This window comes from Schistocerca gregaria, chromosome 2, assembly GCF_023897955.1.
Source record: "Schistocerca gregaria isolate iqSchGreg1 chromosome 2, iqSchGreg1.2, whole genome shotgun sequence".
NCBI classification, from domain to species: domain Eukaryota; kingdom Metazoa; phylum Arthropoda; class Insecta; order Orthoptera; family Acrididae; genus Schistocerca; species Schistocerca gregaria.
The window spans coordinates 448,216,067-448,240,045 of NC_064921.1; the positions used below are offsets into that span (position 1 = coordinate 448,216,067).

At 36.9% G+C, this 23,979-nt stretch overlaps 1 protein-coding gene across 1 annotated transcript in view; it reads left to right on the forward strand.

Annotated features, from left to right (window-relative positions):
* The window catches only part of LOC126325567 (phenoloxidase 1-like), a 180,408-nt gene that overhangs the window by 103,020 nt on the left and 53,409 nt on the right, over positions 1–23,979 (forward strand). Inside the window, exon 11 of the mRNA XM_049995261.1 lies at positions 19,107–19,235. Within this exon, the coding sequence (XP_049851218.1) occupies positions 19,107–19,235 (129 nt within the window). The remainder of the gene's footprint in view (positions 1–19,106; positions 19,236–23,979) is intronic.

Below are 23,979 nucleotides of genomic sequence, written 5' to 3' on the forward strand. Positions count from 1 at the left end.
GTAGTATCTCACTATTACCTACAATTTATATAGTACAGCAGATTGAGGTTGACCAGTTATACAGACAGTATCATATCTTGATATATTTCATCAGTATGCTTAAGCTTACAAGCACTGTCTGTGATTTCAGATATCACACTTAACAAAACATTTCAGCCTATTATGCCATGATCAAATTGATTTCACCTAAGGAACCAATGTTTGATCCCCATCAGTGGAGTAAATTTTAAAGGGGTATCATAGCTTCTTTGAATGTCCGATTCAGACGCTGGCTAGTTATTGACTACAGCAAAATTCCACTTCTGCATGCTTCCGCACAGTGGTGTGACATCAGATGTTTTGAGTGAATGGGTGCAATTGGCCATTGTTGACTGCCTTGTCTGCTGTTGCTCTCAACCCCATGGTGGAAGACTGGTACATGCCTTCTTCAGTACTGGAATCCCAATGTCATTCAATTTCATGCCCTCCTCCTTCTTGTTGAAATACCTGGGGTGTTTTACAGTCTCTATGGCTTTTCTGGACAACCTTTCATGGTATCCACATGTAGCTGCCAGTACTTGAGTCCTATCAAAATGAATGTGGTTTTCTCCTGGCTGCAAAGCAAGTTCTGCAACATCTTGTAGAACCATCACTTAAAAAACAATAAGTGCATTTTTCCAGATGTAGACATATCTTTTTCCCCTACAACCCTTGGTGGTTCTTACATTTTTTAAATCTGTAACTTCATTGTTTGTGTATTTGTATTTCTTTGTGTGTATGTGGAAGTGTTTTCATGTAGTCTGATACTTCGGCATTCTTACCTGAAGATAAGTTGTAAGTTATTGGAAACCACAGAAACTAGGAAGGACTTCAGCAATGGAAGAAGATGAATATGGAAAGAGGGAAAAGATAAGATAAGAAGTAAGAAAGGAAAAAATAGATGTGATTGCTAGGATCGAAGTAGAGAAAGAAGATAGCCCCAAAGACAGGAAACCCTTCCCACCCCCTTTCCTCAGGATCCCTACCTCGCAGGTACTTGAGTAAGAAGCCAGAGGAGGTATGGTTTTAAATAGTCTCCTACAGAACGGACATTCCCACCTTCACCCTTGACGTCCCTGAAGAAAATGTTAGCAACCCTATGGAAATGGCAAATGGTGAAGAATCAGGCACACTTGTTTGTGAGGGTTGTTTGATAGGTGTGATGTGTGTTTTGTGTTAGCCATGATTTAACTGTTACTGTAAATCATGCTTTACCTAGACTACCCCCCCACTTTCGACATCGATACAAACCCTCACGTCTACGTCACATATCATAAAATGTATAAAATATTATGAACCAAATCTAAGATTATATATCCCATTATTACAGTCATTTAATTAGTCAAATAATATGATGTTTTTCACAAATATAATATTCCATCCAGTTTACTAAGAAAAATATGCTTCAATGACTTTAACTCGATTATCTTATATTCAGTGTGAGAATGGTGTTCTCACGATTTCAGAAATTATTTTGAAAGTTACGTCCAGGTATGGCTCTCCCTACTTACTTAGAACTATATGACAAAGAAAACAGGGTTACCAGACAGCTTTCAAGAAAACCATTTTTGGAATCATTGTAATTATGATTCATATTAATAGAATATACAAATGTAATGACATTGATTTTACCCAGACTTCTGTTCACAGATTTGCACAAAAAACTGGTGAAGAGATTACTTACAAGGACTAATTCAGACAAAAATAAAACCTAACTATATGTGAAGACCACATCGGCTGCTGTCGACATTACAATCAAAACCGTGGGAGAGAATGGCTGACTAGGCAGATTTAATCTATCTTATTTCAGGGATAATATGCGTACGAATTCCTACCTCATGTCGCCACCTAGTAAAGTTATGGTAAGTTGGGGTGAGCCGGGACGAGTCACGAGGACAGGTAGGGGCACCCCTGGAATAACCGAGGAAGACACAATCAAAATTCCTAGCGGGCACAACTCTCTAACAACTGAGGATGACACATTCATGTACCAGGAGCATTTTTGGGTGACGTAATCAAAATTTCTCGCTGGTATGTTTATCTAATAACCTCTAAGTGGGGGATAGAATAGTGTAAGAAGTTGGGGGAATTTAGTGCAAGAAAATTTTGCTACAGAAGAAACACTGAAAACAACTCAGGATCCGATTGTCGTCACTCCGCCCATTAACACAGAACGTTAACGTCCCTGGGAGATTAGATGACTCCACCTGGGTCCCATGGCTCTGATATTAACTTCACTTGAGCAAGTGTACACCAGTACTTCTCATTAAATTTAGTTTGAAAGTCTCCCCACTGCAAAACAATCACCACTTGACTAGGTAACACATCAGGTGAAGTTATTCATTTTTCTCCTTGTTCCTGGACAAGTTTGACTTCTCTCCATAGGTCATCCATACCTCTCTTGGTATCACTAAGTTCAGAAGATAAAATAGGAAATACGTTCCTGTAAACTTTTCGATCTATAAGATCTTCCACCTGTGCCTCCAAAGTATTTACATTTGTAATGTCAGAGTTCACTAGTTTCTCTCTGAAATTTCTTTCCACAGTAACTACTCATGTATTCATGCATGTAATTTGTAACTGGGTAATTAGTATCAACTTCTCTTGCTTATCAATGCTCTCTCTTACAGTATGTAATCTCTGCTACAGCATTGAACTTAACATTACATACATTTTCAAATGATCCTAATTTTTCATTGATTTTGGTTTCTACCTTATTACATTTTTCTTCAATATCAAATTCTAACCTTGTTGCTAAATCTTGGATTTGATCATTCTGTTTCTGACTCAAGTCAGTGAATAGTTGATTTACATGAAAGTTCATAGAACTTGTTAATTCTTTCTTTAAATCTAATTTAAAATTTTCAACTTTACTATTTAGTGTGTCAAATTTAGGCTTTAGTAAACCTATATTTGTTGCTTGATTATTCAAGGTTTCACTCTGATCATTTAGAACTTCACTTTGAGCATTTAAACTAGAATGTACCAAACATATTTCTTTCCTTAGAGTTTCATTCTGAGCATTTAATTTAGAATTTAAAGTCTCATTTAATTCCTTTCTCAAAGCCGTTGAATCTGCCCTCAGGGCATCTAGTTTTTCGCTTATAGTCCCAATTTGAGCATTTGAAGCTGCACTTTGTGCTTTAATTAAATTTGCTAACTCAGTCCAGTTAGGCATTTCTCTACTGATTCTCATAGCCATGGTTGGTTCTGAAGTTTCTCCAACTAACTGTACATTTTCCACGGTTTTACCAATTTTAGATCTAGTAAGCATTTTAAAAAAATAATTATATGTATAATACACAAATACAATCTATTGAACAGTTTCTTCAAATTTATGTTCAAACAATTATTGTTTTATGCTCACCTGACAAAGAGTTTTATGCTGTGTCGGTGAGCAGATGTGGAATCAGCCTTGGTGAACAGCAACCGGTGCCACTGTCTTCGGTTGCTGGTTTCCGTGTTGGCATCGCCGCCATGTGTGTAAGAGCTGTATACTCCCCACACTGGATCTTCTTACTTGAATTTTTCTCATTGTATCTCTCCTTAGTCTAATATGTCAAGATCTTCTCTCTGTTCTTGTAACATTATTACTTTCTTCTGTCTTCCGTTTTCTGGAATTTTCTAATTTTCACCATTTGAATTTTTAGGCAGAAACCAGTTCCATATACTGGTTCTTTTGTCTTGTTTTACTCGGTTGCTATGGCAGCACATAAAATATCTTATCATCTTGTTTTCATCCCAAAATACCTGTTTTCTTCTGTCCTGTCATGCTCACCATGTTCTGATGCTTTAGACGACAAGCAGCGATGTGGAGCTGATTTGAAAACTTCCCACCTCTCTCCCATTTCGTTGCCTTACTTGGTATGCACAGCCGATCTTCTTCTCTGGATAGCTGTCCAAGTTGATCTCCAGAACTTCTTCGAAGAACAATGCTTGTTAAGGGAATTTATCAGACACTCTCTCTATTCTTGAAAAATTTGGTACACGAAGAATACTTATAGTTCAGTCATGGTATATTTCAACTTCCACTATATATATTAAAAACAAAGAGTCCAAGACTTACCAAGCGGGAAAGCGCCGGTAGACAGGCACAATAAAATAACACACAAACACACACACAAAATTACTAGCTTTCGCAACCAATGGCTGCTTCTTCAGGAAAGAGGGAAGGAGAGGGAAAGATGAAAGGATGAGGGTTTTAAGGGAGAGGGTGAGGAGTCATTCCAATCCCGGGAGTGGAAAGACTTACCTTAGGGGGAAAAAAGGATAGGTATATACTTGCGCCCGCACACACACACACACACACACACACACACACACACACATCCATACATATACAGACACAAGCAGACTCGCACACACACACACACACACACACACACACACACACACACACACACACACACATCCATACATATACAGACACAAGCAGACTCGCACACACACCCACCCACCCACACACACACATACACACACACACACACACACATACACACACACACACACACACACACACACACATATCCATCTTTACATACACAATGTGCGTGCGGATGGATATGTGTGTGTGTGTGTGTGTGTGTGTGTGTGTGTGTGTGTGTGTGTGTGTGTGTGTGTACACCTGTCCCTATGGTAAGTCTTTCCGCTCCCAGGATTGGAATGAATCCTTACCCTCTCCCTTGAAACCCACATCCTTTCGTCTTTCCCTCTCCTTCCCTCTTTCCTGAAGAAGCAACCATTGGTTGCGAAAGCTAGAAATTTTGTGTGTGTGTGTTTGTGTGTTAATTTATTGTGCCTGTCTATCGGCCTGTCTACCGTGCGGATGGATATGTGTGTGTGTGCGAGTGTATACCTGTCCTTTTTTCCCCCTAAGGTAAGTCTTTCTACTCTCCCTTAAAACCCACATCCTTTCGTCTTTCCCTCTCCTTCCCTCTTTCCTGAAGAAGCAACAGCTGATTGCAAAAGCTTGAATTTTGTGTATGTTTGTGTGTCTATCGGCCTGCCAGCACTTTTGTTTGGTAAGTCACATCATCTTTGTTTTTAGATATATTTTTCCCACGTGGAATGTATCCCTCTATATATCACCACTTCTCATATAAATCTTCAAACTCATGCGACTCAACCAAGTTGTCAAACATTAGGCTACTAGGATACATTTACAACAGGGTTGGTTTAATAACCACCAGAAAATGTGAACATGTCTTGCTTCTAGCAAGTCCAACACATGAATGACTTAAAACTCTGTCTTCATTTGTTCTTAACAATCACACAGTCACTAAACCAGCAAAGAATAGCATAGTCTCTTCTCATGTTCACTGAAACTCTATGGATCATACAGTAGGTACTTGTTGGCTGCTGTTCGGCTGCCGCATCCACATTTTACTTGTGACTGTCTTTAGACTTGCAATGTGCAGTTGGTCATATTTGTCTCTCTCACACTTCTATTTAAAATAACCTGGGTTTGAGCCAGAGGAAGGCCAAGTGGTTCTAGAATTTATGCACTACAAGCACTACAAGCTGTTCTGTCAATCTCCCCACTTCTGTAATTGCCCTTGTGTTCTTGTAGTCGTTTTTTGGTCATCCTTTTTGTACTACCCACATATGTCTCCCACAACTACATGGAATCTGATACATTCCTCCTTTTTCCAGCAGTTGGTGAGCATACTTGGTTGACTTTGAGTGATTTTGTATCTTCCGTGTGGGTTTGTAGATAACCGAAATGTTCCATTTTTTCAAGATTATTCTTATGCAGTCAATTCTTGTATCAGGTTGCATGGAAGCTAAATGCCTGCTAGAGTAAATGGATCTTAACAGACGATAGCTAGGGCAGTGTCACTGCAACACTGCACTCTCCTAGTGAATGTGACACTGCCTAGCAACATGAATACGCTGGCCAGTAGTGCTCCTCTTGGCCAACATAAATACTGCCACATCTCAACCGCTCAGTCAGTCATGTACTTCTTCTAAGAGTGTTCATTACTATCTCCACCATACTACTGACTACTCATCGATGACTTCACTTTGGTATTGGTTTTCCTCTTGGTCTCGATTTGGAGATTGAGGCTTGTATATGAGCTGTTGACAGCATTGTGTCGAAAGTTTGTTGCACTTTGCTATTGCATAGGTTGATACTGACTTCCTCTTGTTGTGTTGGGCCCACAGTTTGGTCAATCCTGTTGCTAGACTCGATCATGGCTATGAGGCCCATCTGGAGGCAATCTTCTCTCCTTGTGTTGTCATCATGTCTCTCCACGTTTTGTGACATATGTGTCAGTGTCCAGCTATGAGATCACCCAAAATCAGCCGAGGATGCCCAAAAGTACTAGAAAAAGCAGTAATTTATAGGGTTCCATGTAGTTGTGGGGAGTTATATGTGGGTACTACAAAAAGAATGATCAAAAAAGACTAGAAGAGCACAAGTGTAATTGCAGCAGAGGGGAAACTGTCAGATCAGCAGTTGCGGAACATGCTTTACATCTGGGAGACCACAACATTCATTTTGATTGGACTGAACTACTGGCAGCCACAAGTGGATACCATGAAAGGTTGTACACAGAGGCCATAGAGATTGTAAAACACCCCAGAAATTTCGATAGGGATGACGAGGGCATGAAATTGAATGACATCTGGCTTCCAGTACTGAAGCAGTCGTGTACCAGTCGTCCATCATGGGATGATACCAACAGCAGATGACAGCATTCAATACCAGCCAATTTTACTCACACATTCAAAACATTTGATTTCCCACCACTCCTTGGGAGTACAGGGGAGCAGAATTTTGCTGTAGTCAGTATTGAACCAAAGTGTACATCGGACATTCAAAGAGATTATCATCTCCCTTGAAAATGTCATCCACAGATGGGAATGAAATGTTGGGTTTTAAGGTGAAATCAATTTGACCATGGCGTAATAGCCTGGAACCTATATTGTTCCCAAGTATCATTAATGCTCTTCTTCCTATCGTAGGGCATTTTGATGTTGTTTCACATGTGCTGGTTGTGGTCTTGCAAAATTCAATCCCAGTTCTTGCTGTGTCACCTTTCCAATCATCCAAACATTACGGAACATATTACCTGTCCCTAAGTACATTGTAAACAGCAAAAACAAAAAATTTTTGGTAACATAATTTAAGTGGAGAGATAAAAAATCTGCTCACCAAGTGGCTACAGAACATGCACTTAAAAGAAGGCTATAATTAGGCAAAGTTTTGGAGCCAGTTTGCTTCAGGTAGAAGGGAGGATAATGACGGTCATCAGCTTTTAGGAAAGATAGAGCCTGGATTTCTGCAGAAGACAGCTTAGGGTCATCCTGTGTTATATTATGTGTGTGTCTTTGTATTAGCTTATACTCACTTTTCAGTAGTGACTAGGCTGCCCCCTTAAGGTTGTGGTGTTTAGATGTACATTTCTCTGTTTTGCCTCCAGCATTTTCTTAATCATCAGACAGATCATTTTATGGTCATCTGAGGTAATCCCATCCCCACCCACCTGAAACCACTTCATTATTCAATAAAGTTATATCAATATTGTAGTTTGCTCTTGCTTTCTTCTGAAATGTGGTCAGTTGTTTGGATTACTTACCACTAGCAGATTGCATTCAATAGTTGTGTCAACTAGATTGCAGCCCCTAACATCTGTGAAGCCAGTATACCTAAGACCTGGGTGTAATTTTGCATACACTGTAGTGACATACTGCCTCCTGCCTGCTACCAGCACAGCTGTTTTTATGTGGGCCAAATAGGCCTCTGTATCTTCACTGAAGTGAAACTAAAAAATTATTATCATTAATTATTTACACATACCAAATAATTCTAAACTAGCCAGTTTTCATCACAAAGTTGACCAAATCTTAGTACAATTAATCTCCTATTAAATACAGGTATAGATGCCTTTAGATTTGGACCATCTATTATTATCCTCCAACTGGCAGGTGCATTTGAATTTTTCCTATCCTTCACATATGGTTTCTGAATCAGTGCTGCATCAAAACATTTCTCTTCTGCTAGTTTAAATAATTCGGCCATGAACACATCACTTCTCATGGGGTTTAACTGAATGATAATCAGGTTATTTTGTAGTTACTAAACATTTCAGTGTCTTTTATGACTCCTCCCATTTGTAAAATTCCATAAGACTCCATAAGCTATACAACCATGAGCTTATACAGGATCACAATATACACTGTCAGGATCAAATGGTGTATTTCTTATTTCAGACACTTTATAACAGATCCAATAATTCTTTCATAACATGGGATCAATTGCAACTGCTAAGCTGTACTCAGTCTACAGCCTCTGGCATTGTAAATGTTACAGTTTTCATGTTTTGGATACATTAATCTCATAAAGTGCCTCAATGCTATGTGTAAAACATGTTAACTCTTCTAGTGTTATTGAGTAAAATATTTAACTCCTCTAGTGTTATGAGCCTCATCATATGTTCACATTGATTGTTCGCAACCTGTGGGCTGACAAACTTTTGAAGCACCTCCTGTGCATATTCATCAATGTAGTCTGGAATTAGACTGGATACTGTCCATATAAATCCTTAATTTTATCTAGTTCCAACCCTAAGCATGTTCTTCGTAGCAACTTAGGCTTTACTTCCAAGTCCCCATCCTCTATTTTACTTTGAGCTGTATTATCTCGTGTTATAGTAGTAGGGTGGGGGGGGGGGGGGGGGGGAGGTGGAGGAGTGAGGATGACGTTTAGAGTTCAGGGCAGGGACAGTGATTATAGAAAAGCAACTGGAAGGAGATGGTTGTGGGGAATTGGAACTGGGGGGGGGGGGGGGGAGGGAGGGGGGCAGACTTGGGGGTTATGAACTATTGTCACATGTGTATATTTTTACTTGGATTAGTCTATTAATTTAAAAAGTGCGTGGTTTGCAATGTTGGTGTGCATTGTCGAGAGCAAGTCTGTTTCTGCAATATCTGATTCCACAGGAAACAGAATGAGTAGAGGTCATTTCGTTTTAGAGGGTTCACATTTTAGAACCTTTTCTAGCTTGAAATTTTGCAAAACTCCATAATGCAGAATAATTATCACATTCTGATCACTGTAGTAGAAAACTCACCTTCTCTGCACCTGATAGCTGGACCAGGCAAAGGGAACTACGACAAAGCCTACTGGAAATGTTATTTGACATAGGAGAAAGATGAAATGACTGCTTTCTCTTGCAACCTCTACAGATATGTGTTATATGGCTGCTTCATGAATGACTTGAAGAATGCATCTTCCTCGCCTGTTCCAATGGAGTGGCAGTGAGAATTTGGATTGTGGAGGGACACATGCTGGGGCAATCCTTGCAGTTTTGTGAACTGCTCTGTCTAGGTGGCTTAGTGGTTAATGCACTGGTCTAGTAAGCAGGAGGCTTGGGTTCAATTCCCAGCCTTGGTACAAATTTCGGATCATCACTTCTGTATATATACATAAAATTGTATCTGTATGAGACCAGTTAAGTCTCTGTAACTGTGCCATTTCAATGTGTTAGTACCTGCTTCTGGGCTTCAGGCTGTGCCCCCCCCCCCCCCCCCCCCCCAATTTACAATTGCTGCTGAGGTGCTATTCCAGAACATGAAGAGCCTCAGTAATTCTGTTTGTGTGTGAGAGGGAATCTGAATCGAGGAGGGAGGTGTGCCAAGGTTGCCTGTGCATTTGCTTGAACCCCTGTGCCAAGGTGACTTAGTGGCTAATGCACCTGCCTAGTAAGCAGGAGACCCAAGTTTGATTCCTGGCCTTAGTGCTTCAGTATATATACATAAAGTTATATGTGTATGAGTTCAGTTAAGTCTCAGTAACTGTTTTATTTGTTTGATGAAGCCAGAATGGCTAATGCTTGTGACTACACCATCACATATATTGGCGTGATATACATAATGCAACATGTTTCTACTGAGATATGAAGATGATCATTACCAACCAAAATTAATTGCCTGATTTCAAATAAACATTTTGGTTCAAGACTGGAATTATAATAAAGCAAAATTGTAAATACTCGTGAAATTTAAAACATTCCAAGTGTACAGATTGTTCTATAAAATTCTGGGAGAACTGCTGGATGTCTGTAACTTGCTGGTACAATATTTCAGCACAGAGTCTTCTGGGCATCTTCAGGAAAATATTGATGAATAATATGATAAGCCTCCCTGTTTAAGTCCCACTGGCACATGCATAGTATTCCTAGTTGGCATTGCACATACATTGGTTGAGCTCATGTGCTTCTGCTATAAGTCTATGCACTGCTTTGTGTGCACTCCATGGTAAAAGCTCACCTCTTCAAAATCAAAATGATTGTCTCTGTGTAGTAAGGTAGTGAGATGTCACTGATTATGTAAAGCATGATTTTTTTTATAATCAGGTATCATGCAGATTTCTACTGAAAACCATTATCTCGATGAATAAGGAGTTCAATCAGTCATATTACAACTGATTCATCGGTGATTGAGCTCCAGGAGTTTGATGTGTAGACCACAATTTGTGTTTCATTATATTTAATTAAACGATCAGTAGAAATACAGTGTTCAGTGATAGCATACTTATTTGCTTGCAGGAGGCAGGTATGCAACTGATGTTCCATAAAGTGATTCTGCACAGTGCACATTATTTGCCCTATGTAAGATTTGCTACATTCACAACAGAATCCTTTAAACACCTGCTCTGCACAACTCTAAATCATTTAAGAAATTCAAAAATTGCTGATATTCTAAAAGGATGTTGAAAGATTACTTTTACTTTATGTCTTCTTAATATTCTGCCTACTGCAGGTGAAACTGCACAACTCTAAATCATTTAAGAAATTCAAAAAGTGCTGATATTCTAAAAGGAGGTTGAAAGATTACTTTTACTTTATGTCTTCTCAATATTCTGCCTACTGAAGGTGAAACATTTCCACTATGTGATAGACAAGCAGTCATTTTGAAGGCCTCATCCTCTTCCTTATGTAGCATTGTCCCCCAGCTGGTTGACTGCACTTTCAAATATGTGCCACCAGTTATGGAGCCACTTTTCCCACAGTTGCCACCATAGCATGAGGGCACTGTCATGAATGATTACACCACTGCCAATGAAGTGCAAGCATCCCCTCTCCGTAGCTCCAGCGGCTGGTATATTTTAGTTCAAATATTCATGTACTGAGCCAATTTTGTGTGTTTGCCAGTTGAATAACGTCTATAAAGTTTCATATTGGCTAGGGCTTCACATCTTCTGAATAGACATTTTAGTGAAGACTCACAGAGTTATAAATCTATATTGTGGAAAGGAAAGTTGCTAGTCACCATATAACAGAGATACTGAGTCGTAGATGGGTACACCAAAAAGACTCTCACAATTAAAGCTTTCATAATATTGTTATATTCCATCCTGGATTTTCCATTTTGTGACTTTAAGTATTTCTACATCTGTATATACTGTTAGCAACTGATGCTGCCACTACAACAACAAAGTCAAATATTATTTTTACTGTTTGTTATTAGATGTAGAACAAATTAATTTCTGAATTCACTGTTCATTAATAGCATTTGTTCCTCACTCCAGTATCCACTAAAGAACCACACAGCAAGCAAGGAAGATTTGACATTTGTATTTCTGTAGTGTTCTCTGTACTTATTGAGATAGAAATCCATTGTCCAGGAACACAGGTTATAGGTTTTCCACTTCTGTTTGCAGGGTATTGGCATCTGAGATGGTATGGGCTTCGTGGATCAAGATCTTTAGAATGTCCATCATTTGTGTAGGATGGTAGCAACTAGTAGATTGTAAATAAGGGTCAGTTTGAAACACTGAATGCCCAATTGTGCCAGCATTTTATGTTGTACCAAGGCATCCACAAATGGCAAGCAACTATTTTTCTCCATCTACATAGCAAATTTAATTTTTTGATATATGGAGTCCAGATGCTGAAGGAGTTCAGATGCCTAAGGAACTTTTGGAAACTGTCCAAATTATGAGCCCAAACTATGGAAGTTTCAGAATTATATTGCTAAAATACTGATGTTTTTAAAATGGTTGAGGCAAGTGCTTGCTTCTCAATTCTTCCATAAAACTCTTTGTTGAATAAAATGTATGCTGAGGAGGGAGTATTCTCAAACAATGCTCTAATATCAGCCCCAGATGCATTGCCAATGAGATATAATGACTCCATCAAAGGCACATTTGTAAAAAGTGAAGCAATGTCAAAACTGATCAAATTGCTGCTTTCAAGCTTAAGTGAGTGGAGTCTGCTGATAAAATCAGTCGAATTTCTTATATGATGTGGACACTTGCCTCCAATGGGTTTGAGTAAAGATATCAAGTATTTGACTGCGTCATAGGTGGGTGCTCCAATATCAATTAAAGATGACTTACAGCTGCAGAAAGCAGGTGCTTACAGAATTCTGCTCTGCATAATCAGAACCATCCTGAGATCTTACCATCCAAAACCAGTTATTTTGATATCAAAGTGGAAATGTTTCACCACAGAGTGCACAGACTCACAGCAGAAGTGCATGTGCTTAAGTGATGCATGTGTATTTCCAACTAGGAACACCAGTATTCAGCTGAAGATGGCAAAAGGATTCTATCCATAAATATCATACCAGCGATTTACAGACATCCAGCAGTTATCCCGAAATTTTATAGAACAATGTAGATACTCATCTTGACTTTCTTGTATGATTGATGCCTTACTACATCAACCAATAATCTGTTAGGGGATGATTCATGAGAGACCAAAGTCTGAAGTGTTTCTCTGAAGACACTTCATTGTCAAGAAATAAATTGTCATGACAAATCTCATTATTATCATATAACAGCCTGAATGAAACTGGTTACTTTGGAAATAAATTCTGGCTTTCAGTTTGAAATATTTGTATTCTTTCTCAGTCTTGCTGATTAACAGAAATTAATGTTTTGATTTCATGCATATTTGAACAGAATTCAGCTCACAAGACAATAATTACACTCCATTTTATATGAGGCAAGTCACAGCCATGACTCACCACGTCAGCCCTATGTCAGCATGCACCAAAGACTCCTCAAAACTTATACAAAACATGCAGTATACAAAGACAGCATGACTCAGTGGTGCAATGAGTCAAAGACGAGTGTTTACAGAAAGCTCAATTTCACATTTACTGGCATATTAATATTCAAGACTTAAACAAATTTTGTAGTAATAATCCAAATAAATAAATTTGGGGATAATTTTGCCACATACTTTTCGCATTTAAATAATGTTAAATGCTCAAATATCTATCAGTTACTGATGATAGAAGGAGATGCAATTTCATGGGGTAATAAACATTTTCATGAGCAATACGGTAGTGCAAGAAATGGATTTTCAAAATATAATCAAAAAATATAATATGATGAATGAAATTTCAAATAATAGTCACCAAACATCATGATGATCCCAGAAATTGCCACAAAGAAAATAAGCTTTGCGATTACAAAGAAACATTCTCAGAATTTGAGTGGTATTGAATAGAGCATTTAACACAGATGTATTGTCATGAACAGGCATCATAAAAGTAATGATTCGTTTCAAGGCATATAGACATAATGGAATATATAAAGAAGGTTTATCCAACTTGAATTACCAGTTCATCCTGCAAGAACCACAAAGGTACAGGTTCATTTTGAGGTATGTAGACATAATGGGATATAAAAACAAGTTTTATGCAGTTTGAATTGCCAGTTAATACTTCATGAATTCATCTACTGAGTAACAGCATTTCTGTATGCATACCTCTTTTATTTTCTACAAACAAAACTAGCGAGGAGCTGATATTAATGGTAAGTCTTCCACATAGAACATAAATGGGCTTGAACCACGTATGGAGCTTTGTGGGACGCCTTGAACTATTGTTTTCCAGTTATGTTTTTGTTTATGAGATAAATATGTATGACATAAATTTGTGTGACATAACACCCAATTAACAAACTAGTTCTATAGGCAGTGACATTGGGCACATACAGTATGGAATAACACTGTAGAGAAAAAGATAAGTATTTTTATTAATGTGCAGATAGGCATCACTTACATAATCTGCCACATTATTTTGATGAAAAACATATTGGTACTGGTCTAGAACATCACAACAAGTATCAAGATTCTGCTCCACAATGATTAGGTCCACATTTGGCTGAGAAATGTGATGGTGGGCCTGCACATAATATCACAAAATTTCTCACAAGTGGCAGTCATCAGCCCAGTATTATAAACAGTATATACTGCTTATTCTTCAATTGACTGCTAAACTTTTACAATGCACAATGGTCCATATTTATACAGTTTTTTGGATACCTGATGTAGACTAGATCATCTTCCTACATTACTTAATGGTTGGCTAATAAAAAGGGGCTAGCAGTATTACTTCACAAATAACAGATGTCATTGTTTACACACAATGTGTGAAGTATGTTGTGCCATGATTAAGATGAGAGACCACAGTATTGTTGTTGTGGTCTTTTTATGACCACACATCCTTCATTTACAGGTCCTTGATGACCCAGGTTGTGTTCTATCACTTCTTTTAGTCAGGTTATACCACCGATTTCTTTTTTTTTCTCAATTTTATTCAGTGCTGCCTTATTACTTATTCAGTCTACATATCTAATTTTCATTAGTCTTGTGTAGCACTGTATTTCAAAAAGTTTCTATTTCTTGGTCTGAATTTCCCTGCTTCACTTCTGTTTCTCCTACTATAATATAAAAAAAAATCTGTGTATTTTGCCCAACAATGTGTTGTTTTAATCTATTATTAGCTCCTATGTGCTATGTGGGAACTATATGTACTAACACAAACTTGTTGTATTCATCACGTAAACTAGTAATGCAATGTGGTGGTTCTTGTGTGTTATTATACCAACTTCCAACAAAAGAAACCACAGAAAAAGTGTCCCCTGATAACATCATCTCACTGATGAATATATAGGAACCTATTGTCCAAATACATGTGGCTCTTTGTTCACTTGCAACCAGTACTTTCAACAAGTCAGTGCACCATCCTGTCACACTCAGATTATATAACTGTTTGAGGAACACTCCATGAATATGGGAGTGCTAATGTGATCTTATGAATAAACTGATAGTAGTCCAACTGAGCACTTATAATGACAAGGGCATGAGAAGCAGGTCTTTTTTTTATGACAAATCCAAGCAACATGTTCCACTGCCTCACAAATGCCTCCATCAGTTTAAAAACTTTTGTGGCACACACTTACAAGACTGATTCTGACACACCAAAACATATAATTACTAGATGCTATTATAAAATAAAATGATGAGGGCAAGTTAATTTCAAAAACTTAACAATTATTTCTCTAAACATGCAATAAACATAATATAAAATAAAGCTATTTCAATTTGAACTGCAATCTTTGGACTGGATTTTGGTATGCATCACTGAGCACTGGTGTAGAGACACAGAAATCCAACACAAAATATTACGATTCTATTAATGGACAGACTCATAATGTAAGACTTCTTTAGTGAGTAGAGGTTCATGCATCTATGTCAAGAAAGGGGATTACCAAAAGTTGTGTTTTCAGATACCTACTTTGACCATGTGCAATGTTGTGACCACAATGCTACTCATAACAGATGTGAACAAACATAAATCAAATACGGATATTTAACTTCAGCAACAAACTGAAACTAATGGAATGACCACAAGAAGTGGGGAGTTTGGGGCAGGAAAAGCTAACTATATGTCAATAGAAATAATGACACCATTCAAGAGCAAATATTAACTCAAAAATCAAGCCTTCAAAATTCTCAAAATTTAACATTAAAAAAATGCAAAAACAAAGACCATTTGAAATTTCACTTGACATTTGTAACTCAAACAACATGCTGGAAACACAGACACAAATCAAAAACCTAATACCCTAAATGTCCATTGACCTCTTTGAATTTTGAAATGAAACCCAAAGTACCAAAAACCAATGCAACGAAATCATCAAATCCATTATCCAAATCTTTACTTACCCTATGTACCTAACACACTAACTAAAATCCACTCATATAACTGACGTCAAATATGTAACCCAACCTTTGATAGTAAACCAACATTTGTGATACCTAACAAACACAATCCAAGACTGTCACCAAACACTAACAAGAAAACCCCCAAAATTCATGAAAACTTGCATCATCAATTTGGATACACACAAACAACTATAAATATAAACACTCATACCACAAGTACTACAACAACAAAACATGTGAAACTGCATAAAAATACTTGCTAAAATGGAAACTGCAGATAAAAGCATAAAGAATGTCATAAAAAGTTATTTGTAGGCACCATACATTTGTCCATTATACCAAGCAATGACCAGCTCATTTCTCTGTCATGCCCATTACTGACGAAAAGAGAAAAACACTATTAAATTCCCCACCATAATAAAAATGATCCACCAGTAATACAAAGCAAGGGCATAAATAACCACCCACAATAAACCCGCAATATTCGAAATCAAAATAACTCACTACCAGACCAATACAAATTCTTCCAATGACAGTTGTACACACACAGCTAACAATGTCAGATGAGTCACTAAGATACCTAACGAACAACTTCAAAACTTAAATGTTCAATGCAAGAGAGTGCCACAAAATAGTACAACACTCAATCTACAAACACAATCTGACTCAAAAGAACTGTGCCTTGATGGTGTCACAAAAAATGACACAATTGCATCACATGTCAAACAAAGATGGGTAGAATCACAACTTTTGGTTGACAGTGTTATCTGATTTACTTATAAAATCCACTTTGTGTCAAGAGTATTTACATTCACTAAACATTCAATTTCCTTATTTATTGCTTGTTTCCAAACTTTTCATCATCTCCTCAAAATTGGAGGATTATGAGCTCTACATAAGTGTACATAATGTATTCAAATATTAAAATTTATGTCTCTGTGTCCAATGATATTTCTTCTTTACTGAGATATTGCTCTCATTACTCACTATTTATATTAAACTCTTTCCTATAAATTTTATTAGTCATCTTATACAGCCTATCTTCTTTCAAAGTAATCACAATTAAGTTATCATCTCTACCAAAATATTTTTATATATTGTCTACCTTTACAATTTTATGTTTTCCTGCTATTTTAGCATAACCAATCAAATTTCTATCAATTTCTTTTACATTCTTCACTTCAATTGGAATTGTGTCATTGTAAACTGGAAAATAACAAATTATATTTTCTATTACTGTAGCTTCCAAAACTTAACTGTCTGTCAGTTTTACATTTACAGGCTCTTTTAAAGTTATGCACTTATAAAAAATAATTTTTGGTATTAACAGTATGAGATGTGCAATTATTGTCCAATAGCAAATCAATCTATATGTTTTTACCTGAATCAACATCATTAAATGCCATGGTAGGTTTTACCTCCATTACAAAGCTTCTCATACCAGTTCCGTTCTGCTGATAGCCATGACGTCCTCAATGACAACCACCTATTGAACCCTACTGCTCACCCTAGCCACATGCCCAGTTGGTTTAGCTCTGCTACATTGATTGTTTTGCTTATTTTACCAACAACTGTGACTGCCTCCTTGATCATGTTTGTCACATATCCATGAGTCTGTGCTTTTCAGCATTGGACTTTACACCTTAACTTCCATGCTTGTCTTTTAAATCCACCATTTGCATTTTACTTCTAATGTATTCAGATGTCTGATCTTTCTTTTAAAACATTCATCATGCCCCCAATATAGCTCAAAGATTCTGACATGGTTCTTAACATGTTGTTCAGCTTCTCCTTTTCTGTCGCATTCCCACCTGCAAATATTAATTTGTTCATTATTTTTTTCAAAAATACTGAAGAATGATGCTGTGTCACTGTAGCTTTTTGATCTCAGTTTGTCCCAATTGTTTCTGTAAACAATTTGTAGTGCTGTCAATTCCTCAGAACGTATTTCATAAAAAATTTCATTATTTCAAATGCAATTTCCTTACCATTCACAAATTCCAGCTGCTAGTTCTGAATTGCTCCATATGTGTAGTTCATTGTGGCTGTATTCTCTTCATCCCAAGTATCTGCCTTGTTCATACTTGTTTTTGCTATTGAAGCCACTATATAGCATTTATTAATTTTCAGCTTCATTTCCACTTATCATTTCCAATTCCCATAGTCCCTCTGTCAAACACCAGCATCTCAATGTCAGCCATACACAATTTTACAAAGCACTCTTTTTTGAATAATGAGCTTCTTTTGTTTAAAATCAAGTACCAGTCACTGCCACTACATTTATTTAAGAATATTTATTGACAAGAAGATCAATACAGCCTACATCAAACTGTACACTGTGAACACATGTGCTGAACAGGACTCATTGACTGCAGTGCCTGAAACGTATATACACTTACTGTGGAGTACCCTCTTGACACTGTCAGTACTCTTAATATAAATGTCCCACATTCCAACACCAGTCAATCTCTTACCTTCTCCACATGCGAATTAAATGAGAAGACAACCTAATACAAGGTACAGTGATTAGTGCCTCTGCCATGCATTTTACAATGGCTTGCTGCATATTGGTGTGGATGCACATAGTGTGCTGCACATGATGTGTTTAACGTCTTCTATTCTGTAGATGATATGAATGCTGCACATATCAGCTGCAGCTGACTTAAACTGTTACAACAAAAGTATGGCCAACAACATTTTTTTTCAAACTATTGACATTATGTTTTGTCACAGAAAGTATCCAGTAACAGCTCTTGCTTGATCTACAACAAAAAGAATTCAATCTAAGCAAGTTATTAGTAAGAGGTAAGTTTGATTTGCACTTGGAATGAGGGAATTAACTGTGTGTGATACAATTGTGTATTTTAAATGGTGTTTCATACTGTATGAGCTATCTCATCATAACAGAATTCAGATTTCATAAGTCTTATTGACACCAATAGCAAATGGCATCACATTCTTCATAGCTTCATTTCTATTAGTTTCAACATTTTTTTTTTAATTCAACACCAAAGAAGTGTCAAGTCTTGCAGTAATGTTATTGTTTTAATTCCTTATTCTTTTATTTGTATTGTACATTATCTACAGTACATTCAGTTATGTAGTTCTGTTTTTCAGGAAGGAATTGGTGTAATGGGAGATACAGCAGTGTCAATGAGAGATCCAGTTTTCTATAGATGGCACAAATACATTGATGATATCTTCCAAGAACTTCAAAACATGTTTCCAAGGTATACAGCTCAACAGGTAATAATTAGTGTTCATTGAATGGATCTTGGAACTCTGTATGCAGTAGGTGAATTTCACTTATGGGTAATTAGCTTAATGGTAGTTGCTTTGTCGGGAAATACTACACATGCCACCTCAGAGAGAGAAACAGTTCAGTCTGGCACCTGGGCAGGATTTGTTGCCAGCTATTTCCAATTGTAATAGGAGAGAAATGTGTGAGCAGCAATTTCACCAATAATAAGCGCTAAACTACTGAGTACAGATTCCCACACAAATACCTGTATTAACCTTAGTGCATTACTCAGATGTGGGAGTACATGAACATCACCTCTTGGCACTCAAAGCATGGAAAATGTCTTCTCACTTGATGTTTGATTCATGTTGGTACAATATTGGTGGCAAGTTGTTAGTGAACTGGAAAGCACATGAAGCCAGTTGTCTTCTGTTTTGGGATCTTTGGCTGATGTTTATTTTATGATTTTTTGATGTTTCATGAATAGTTAGATTCACACTACATTCCTGTGGATGAAGGCTAAGTCTTTGATTTTGTCAGTCACTTATGCTGACAAAATGATCAGAAAAATCATTAAACCAATATTAGCCATAGATCCCAAGATGAAAGCCAACAGGCAATATAGCTACAAGCAGCAATGACACCCTCAACAGTTTTGTAGCACATTAAGTGTATAATAGTTGAGGCACAGTATAGATCAATTCAGTATCGAAACTGGTCACTACTGAAAAGCTGCGTCAATTGCTACTTGGTATTGGGGTCTTCACTTGAAGTTTTCATGCTCTGTTCCAGCAAATAATGCTCATAACAGAAATAACAATGTTCAATATAATGTCTGTGATACTTATACCTATACGATACTATAACAGTTCACCTATATTCTTATGTTAAGCAGTGAGTACAAAGTTTGTTGACAAGTAATAATTAAAGGCATATCTGAAATATGCAAATGTCCAAAACCAATAGATTGTGGAGCAAGTTAAATAACAATAGAATTCAATTTGCTTTGTTAATGACTAATAAGCCACCTGATTTATTTTAGGATATTAATAAAATGTAAACATATGAAATATATGACTTAAACATGTTTATTTTAAAAAAAAATTGTAGCTCATATGGAAGCTTAGGTGATGGTGTATCCAATATACATTTCAACTCTTGCTTGATTTAGTCTTTATCAAAATATAAACAGGGTTGCCACAGGTTCGGGAAATCAGGGAGTATTCAGGGAATTTGAAACATGTGAGGGACATTAGGAAAATATCAGGGAAATTTGAAAAAAAAATACTGGAAAAATCTCATCTTTTGTCTCAGTAGATGGTTTGTTTCTGAACTGTCATACATCATCACTGGCCCGGTACAGCTGAGTACTTGTGTTACTTCCCTACTCCCTCAATCCTACTGCTTCTTCCCTTCCTACCACTCCCCTCAGCCTACAGTCAGTGCTGCTACCACTTCATGCAGCTGGCTTAGCAGCTGCCAATGAGAGGTAGGGATGCACGAGGAGTGATTTATTTGGATATGATTCTCAGACTGTAGGCACAGTGGCCAGAGACAGCAATCATTTGCATGAGTTATGTCTGTTTGGTTGTGTGAATATATGTGTGCTCTCATTTTCTGACAAAAGGTATGGCTGAAAATTTAGTTTTGAGAGTGTGATTGTCTTTTCTACATGTCTGTCTGTGGCTCTTTATGGTGAGTTGCTACGTATCCTCATTCTTATTGATTCCCAGAGTATTTGAACAAGTTATCTGTTGTGTAGATTAATCACTGTGGTTTCATATCGTCAACAAGCTGTCTCTGGCTTGTGACAAGGACAAAGGAGTGGATTTCCATGACGGGCCAAAATTGGAAGCCATTTCTGCGGGTATTTGTAACAGATCGGTCCTGCAAATCTGAAGCACATTAAGTTCCCACTAATGTGCTGGTCCTTGCCGTTGGATCTAGTGTCACCAATCTGCCTGTAGGCTGGGTCTGTTTATGTGTGTCATAATGCAGCAGATCATCATGGTTTATCCATGGACCCAGAAATGTGGTGCACCTCAGCAGGCCAGAGACAATGGATGATGGATTTCAAGAACTGTTACTGTCTCACCACAAGTGTGTTGTACAGTGTGGTGTTTTATATGTACTTTATTTGTTCTAGTCCATTTTGACACTTCAAAAGTAGTTTATATGTTAAAAAGTATGAATGATAAGAAGAAGAAAATTATGGCAGTTTGAACGCTATGTACTCATATATTTCTTGAAAGAAAAATCACACAGTACATATAAAATAATAGATATAACACAGTGGGTAATAACCACCAATAAGGAACATAATAGAAACAACATTTTGTTGGCAGTCACCTACAGTGTTGGTTTACACAATTCTTCCACACCTTGTACTCTTCTTTCAAGAGACAAACTTTTTTTCTGAAGTTGGTTCTGAAATCAGTGAAAGTAGTTGAAATCCATTTTGCAATGCCAGGGAAATGCATATTTTTGTCACCAAATGTGCTTCATTTTATTGAAATAAAATAACATCATTGGTCTTAATGAAACACATATAGTGTTTGGTGTGCTTTCTCCATCTAAAAATAGTTCATTACAAAAGATGTTGATGTTAGTACTAAAGATTTTTGGTAACATATTTCTTCATTTGCAGTGATGTTTCTCATACCGTAACTGCAAATACATTGTCAACTTACATCTTAATTTACCCTTGAGATCTCAAAATTTTGTCAGGGAAAAATACTAAACCTTGTCTGTAAATCAGGGAAATATCAGGGAATTGCGCTTGGGAAACTTGTGGCAACCCTGTTAAAATACTTAAATTGTATTGTAATTCACAATTTTAAAACAAATGTGATTTGTAGTTTTATTATCACAAGAATTCTCTTTAGATTTTTACATGGTTATTATATTATAGAAAACTTAAAAAGGCGTATCCTGAAGAAAACACACTTCAGTTGTATATTTGCTGAATGTGTTTTCAAAATAAACAAAATTGATCAGATTACCTGTACTGATAAATGCAAACATTATAAGTTGTAATTCCATAAATAATGTCTAGGAGAAACAATAGAAGTTGTTCGTGAAAATCATTTACATCTGATCTGTTTTTATTGTGACTTTTTTGTATTTATTGTCTAAATAATTAGGCGAAAATATAACTACTAAATTGTTACTTAAGGGTGTCAGCCATTTTAAATATTTAAGGTTCCACAGGGCTCACATGCATGCACTAATCTGAAGTTATGGTTAAACAGTGTCCTCTTCTTATTATGGCTGCTTGGAATATTGCTGTTAGCTTACTCAATGAACAGCAAGTATCCAGAATCAGCCTATAAAAAATTTTCTGGTGCTCCCAAGCTCCAAGATTCACACATGTGCATAGCCATCAGAGTTTTTATGGGGGTTATATCCATGTAACCCTTGTTTACTGTTTGTGGTATTTTATTTTTGAAGCTGTTGCTGTAACCATGTATGCAGTATTTTCCTGTGCTGCTGTACTGGTGTATTTTATGAAGGCCTTGAGCAGAAAAAATGTTACAAGTCTATGTACATTTCAAATCACTATTATTAATATAAACACAAAGATTTGGGAATTAGTATGATGCAATAATGTAAAAATTACTTTCATTGCTTATCAGGAGCAGCACTTTGAATTAATTTGACTCCATCATTGGCAGGATGTGCAAAGTAGATGATAAAACAGAAATTCCTCAGAGGAAGAAACTGTATCCAGAAACTAATTTCTGTTGAACGTGTGAGAGTATTTCATTTAGAAAACCCCAAATGAAGGTACTTCATCATAATATATAACTAGTAATATTGTTTTAGATTAAAACATTCGAAGAAAATTAGTGCCTTTTGTCTCTGACAGGTTTTCTTGGTAATTGTGGACCATGGCAATACCATGTTTTTAATATTTTTATACTGAGAGCAAAAAATATGAAGGTGCAAAATATTTAAATTACCACTTGAGTACTTCTGTGGCTGAGTAAGTCATACTCATCATACCACCAGCCCATCCTATAACAAACTTTGATTTCTGACATTCTTTTCAGCCCAAGTTCTGTAGGCAGTAGACATTTTAGCAGTTTCCCTGTAAAGTGGCACAAAACACTATTGCAGGCTTGAGTCTGATGTTTTTGCGGATTATTTCTTCCATAGCCTCCTTTACATTAGCTTTCTGCAGTAATTATTTTTAGTAAAATGACATATGTAGACATCAAAATCCATAATTTTGATTTAACTTTTAGAGGTATTGAAATATATATGCCTCAATTAACAACACAGCATCTGCATTGTGAAGATCATCATTTCTCAAGATAAGTAAACCTCATTTTGAGAGCACATTACTTTTCTCACACATTTGTAGTAGTGGGACTAACATCACTTGATGTATGACAGCAACTGCGGCTGAGTGACATGTAAAGTGACTGACCCCTTCCATCAAAAAAGTAAAATGAAGCTGGTACTGGTAACCTCATACAATGATTGGATATTAGGGATGAAGTGGAGATTCTAATAAGTTCACTATTGTTTGTCAAAACCAAGAAATACAGGGTTTTAAAGGAAGATTATGGATCTGAGCTTCGTCATTGCAGAAAAGAAGGACAATCACTTCATGGGCTTCTCAATTCATTGATAACCAGGTATCAGTATACACAAGTATGAACCACAATTCACCTAGCCAAAAGGCCATTCTCATGCTTTGAGTATCAATTAACTGCACTGTTTTGGGGAACTGTATTGTCAACC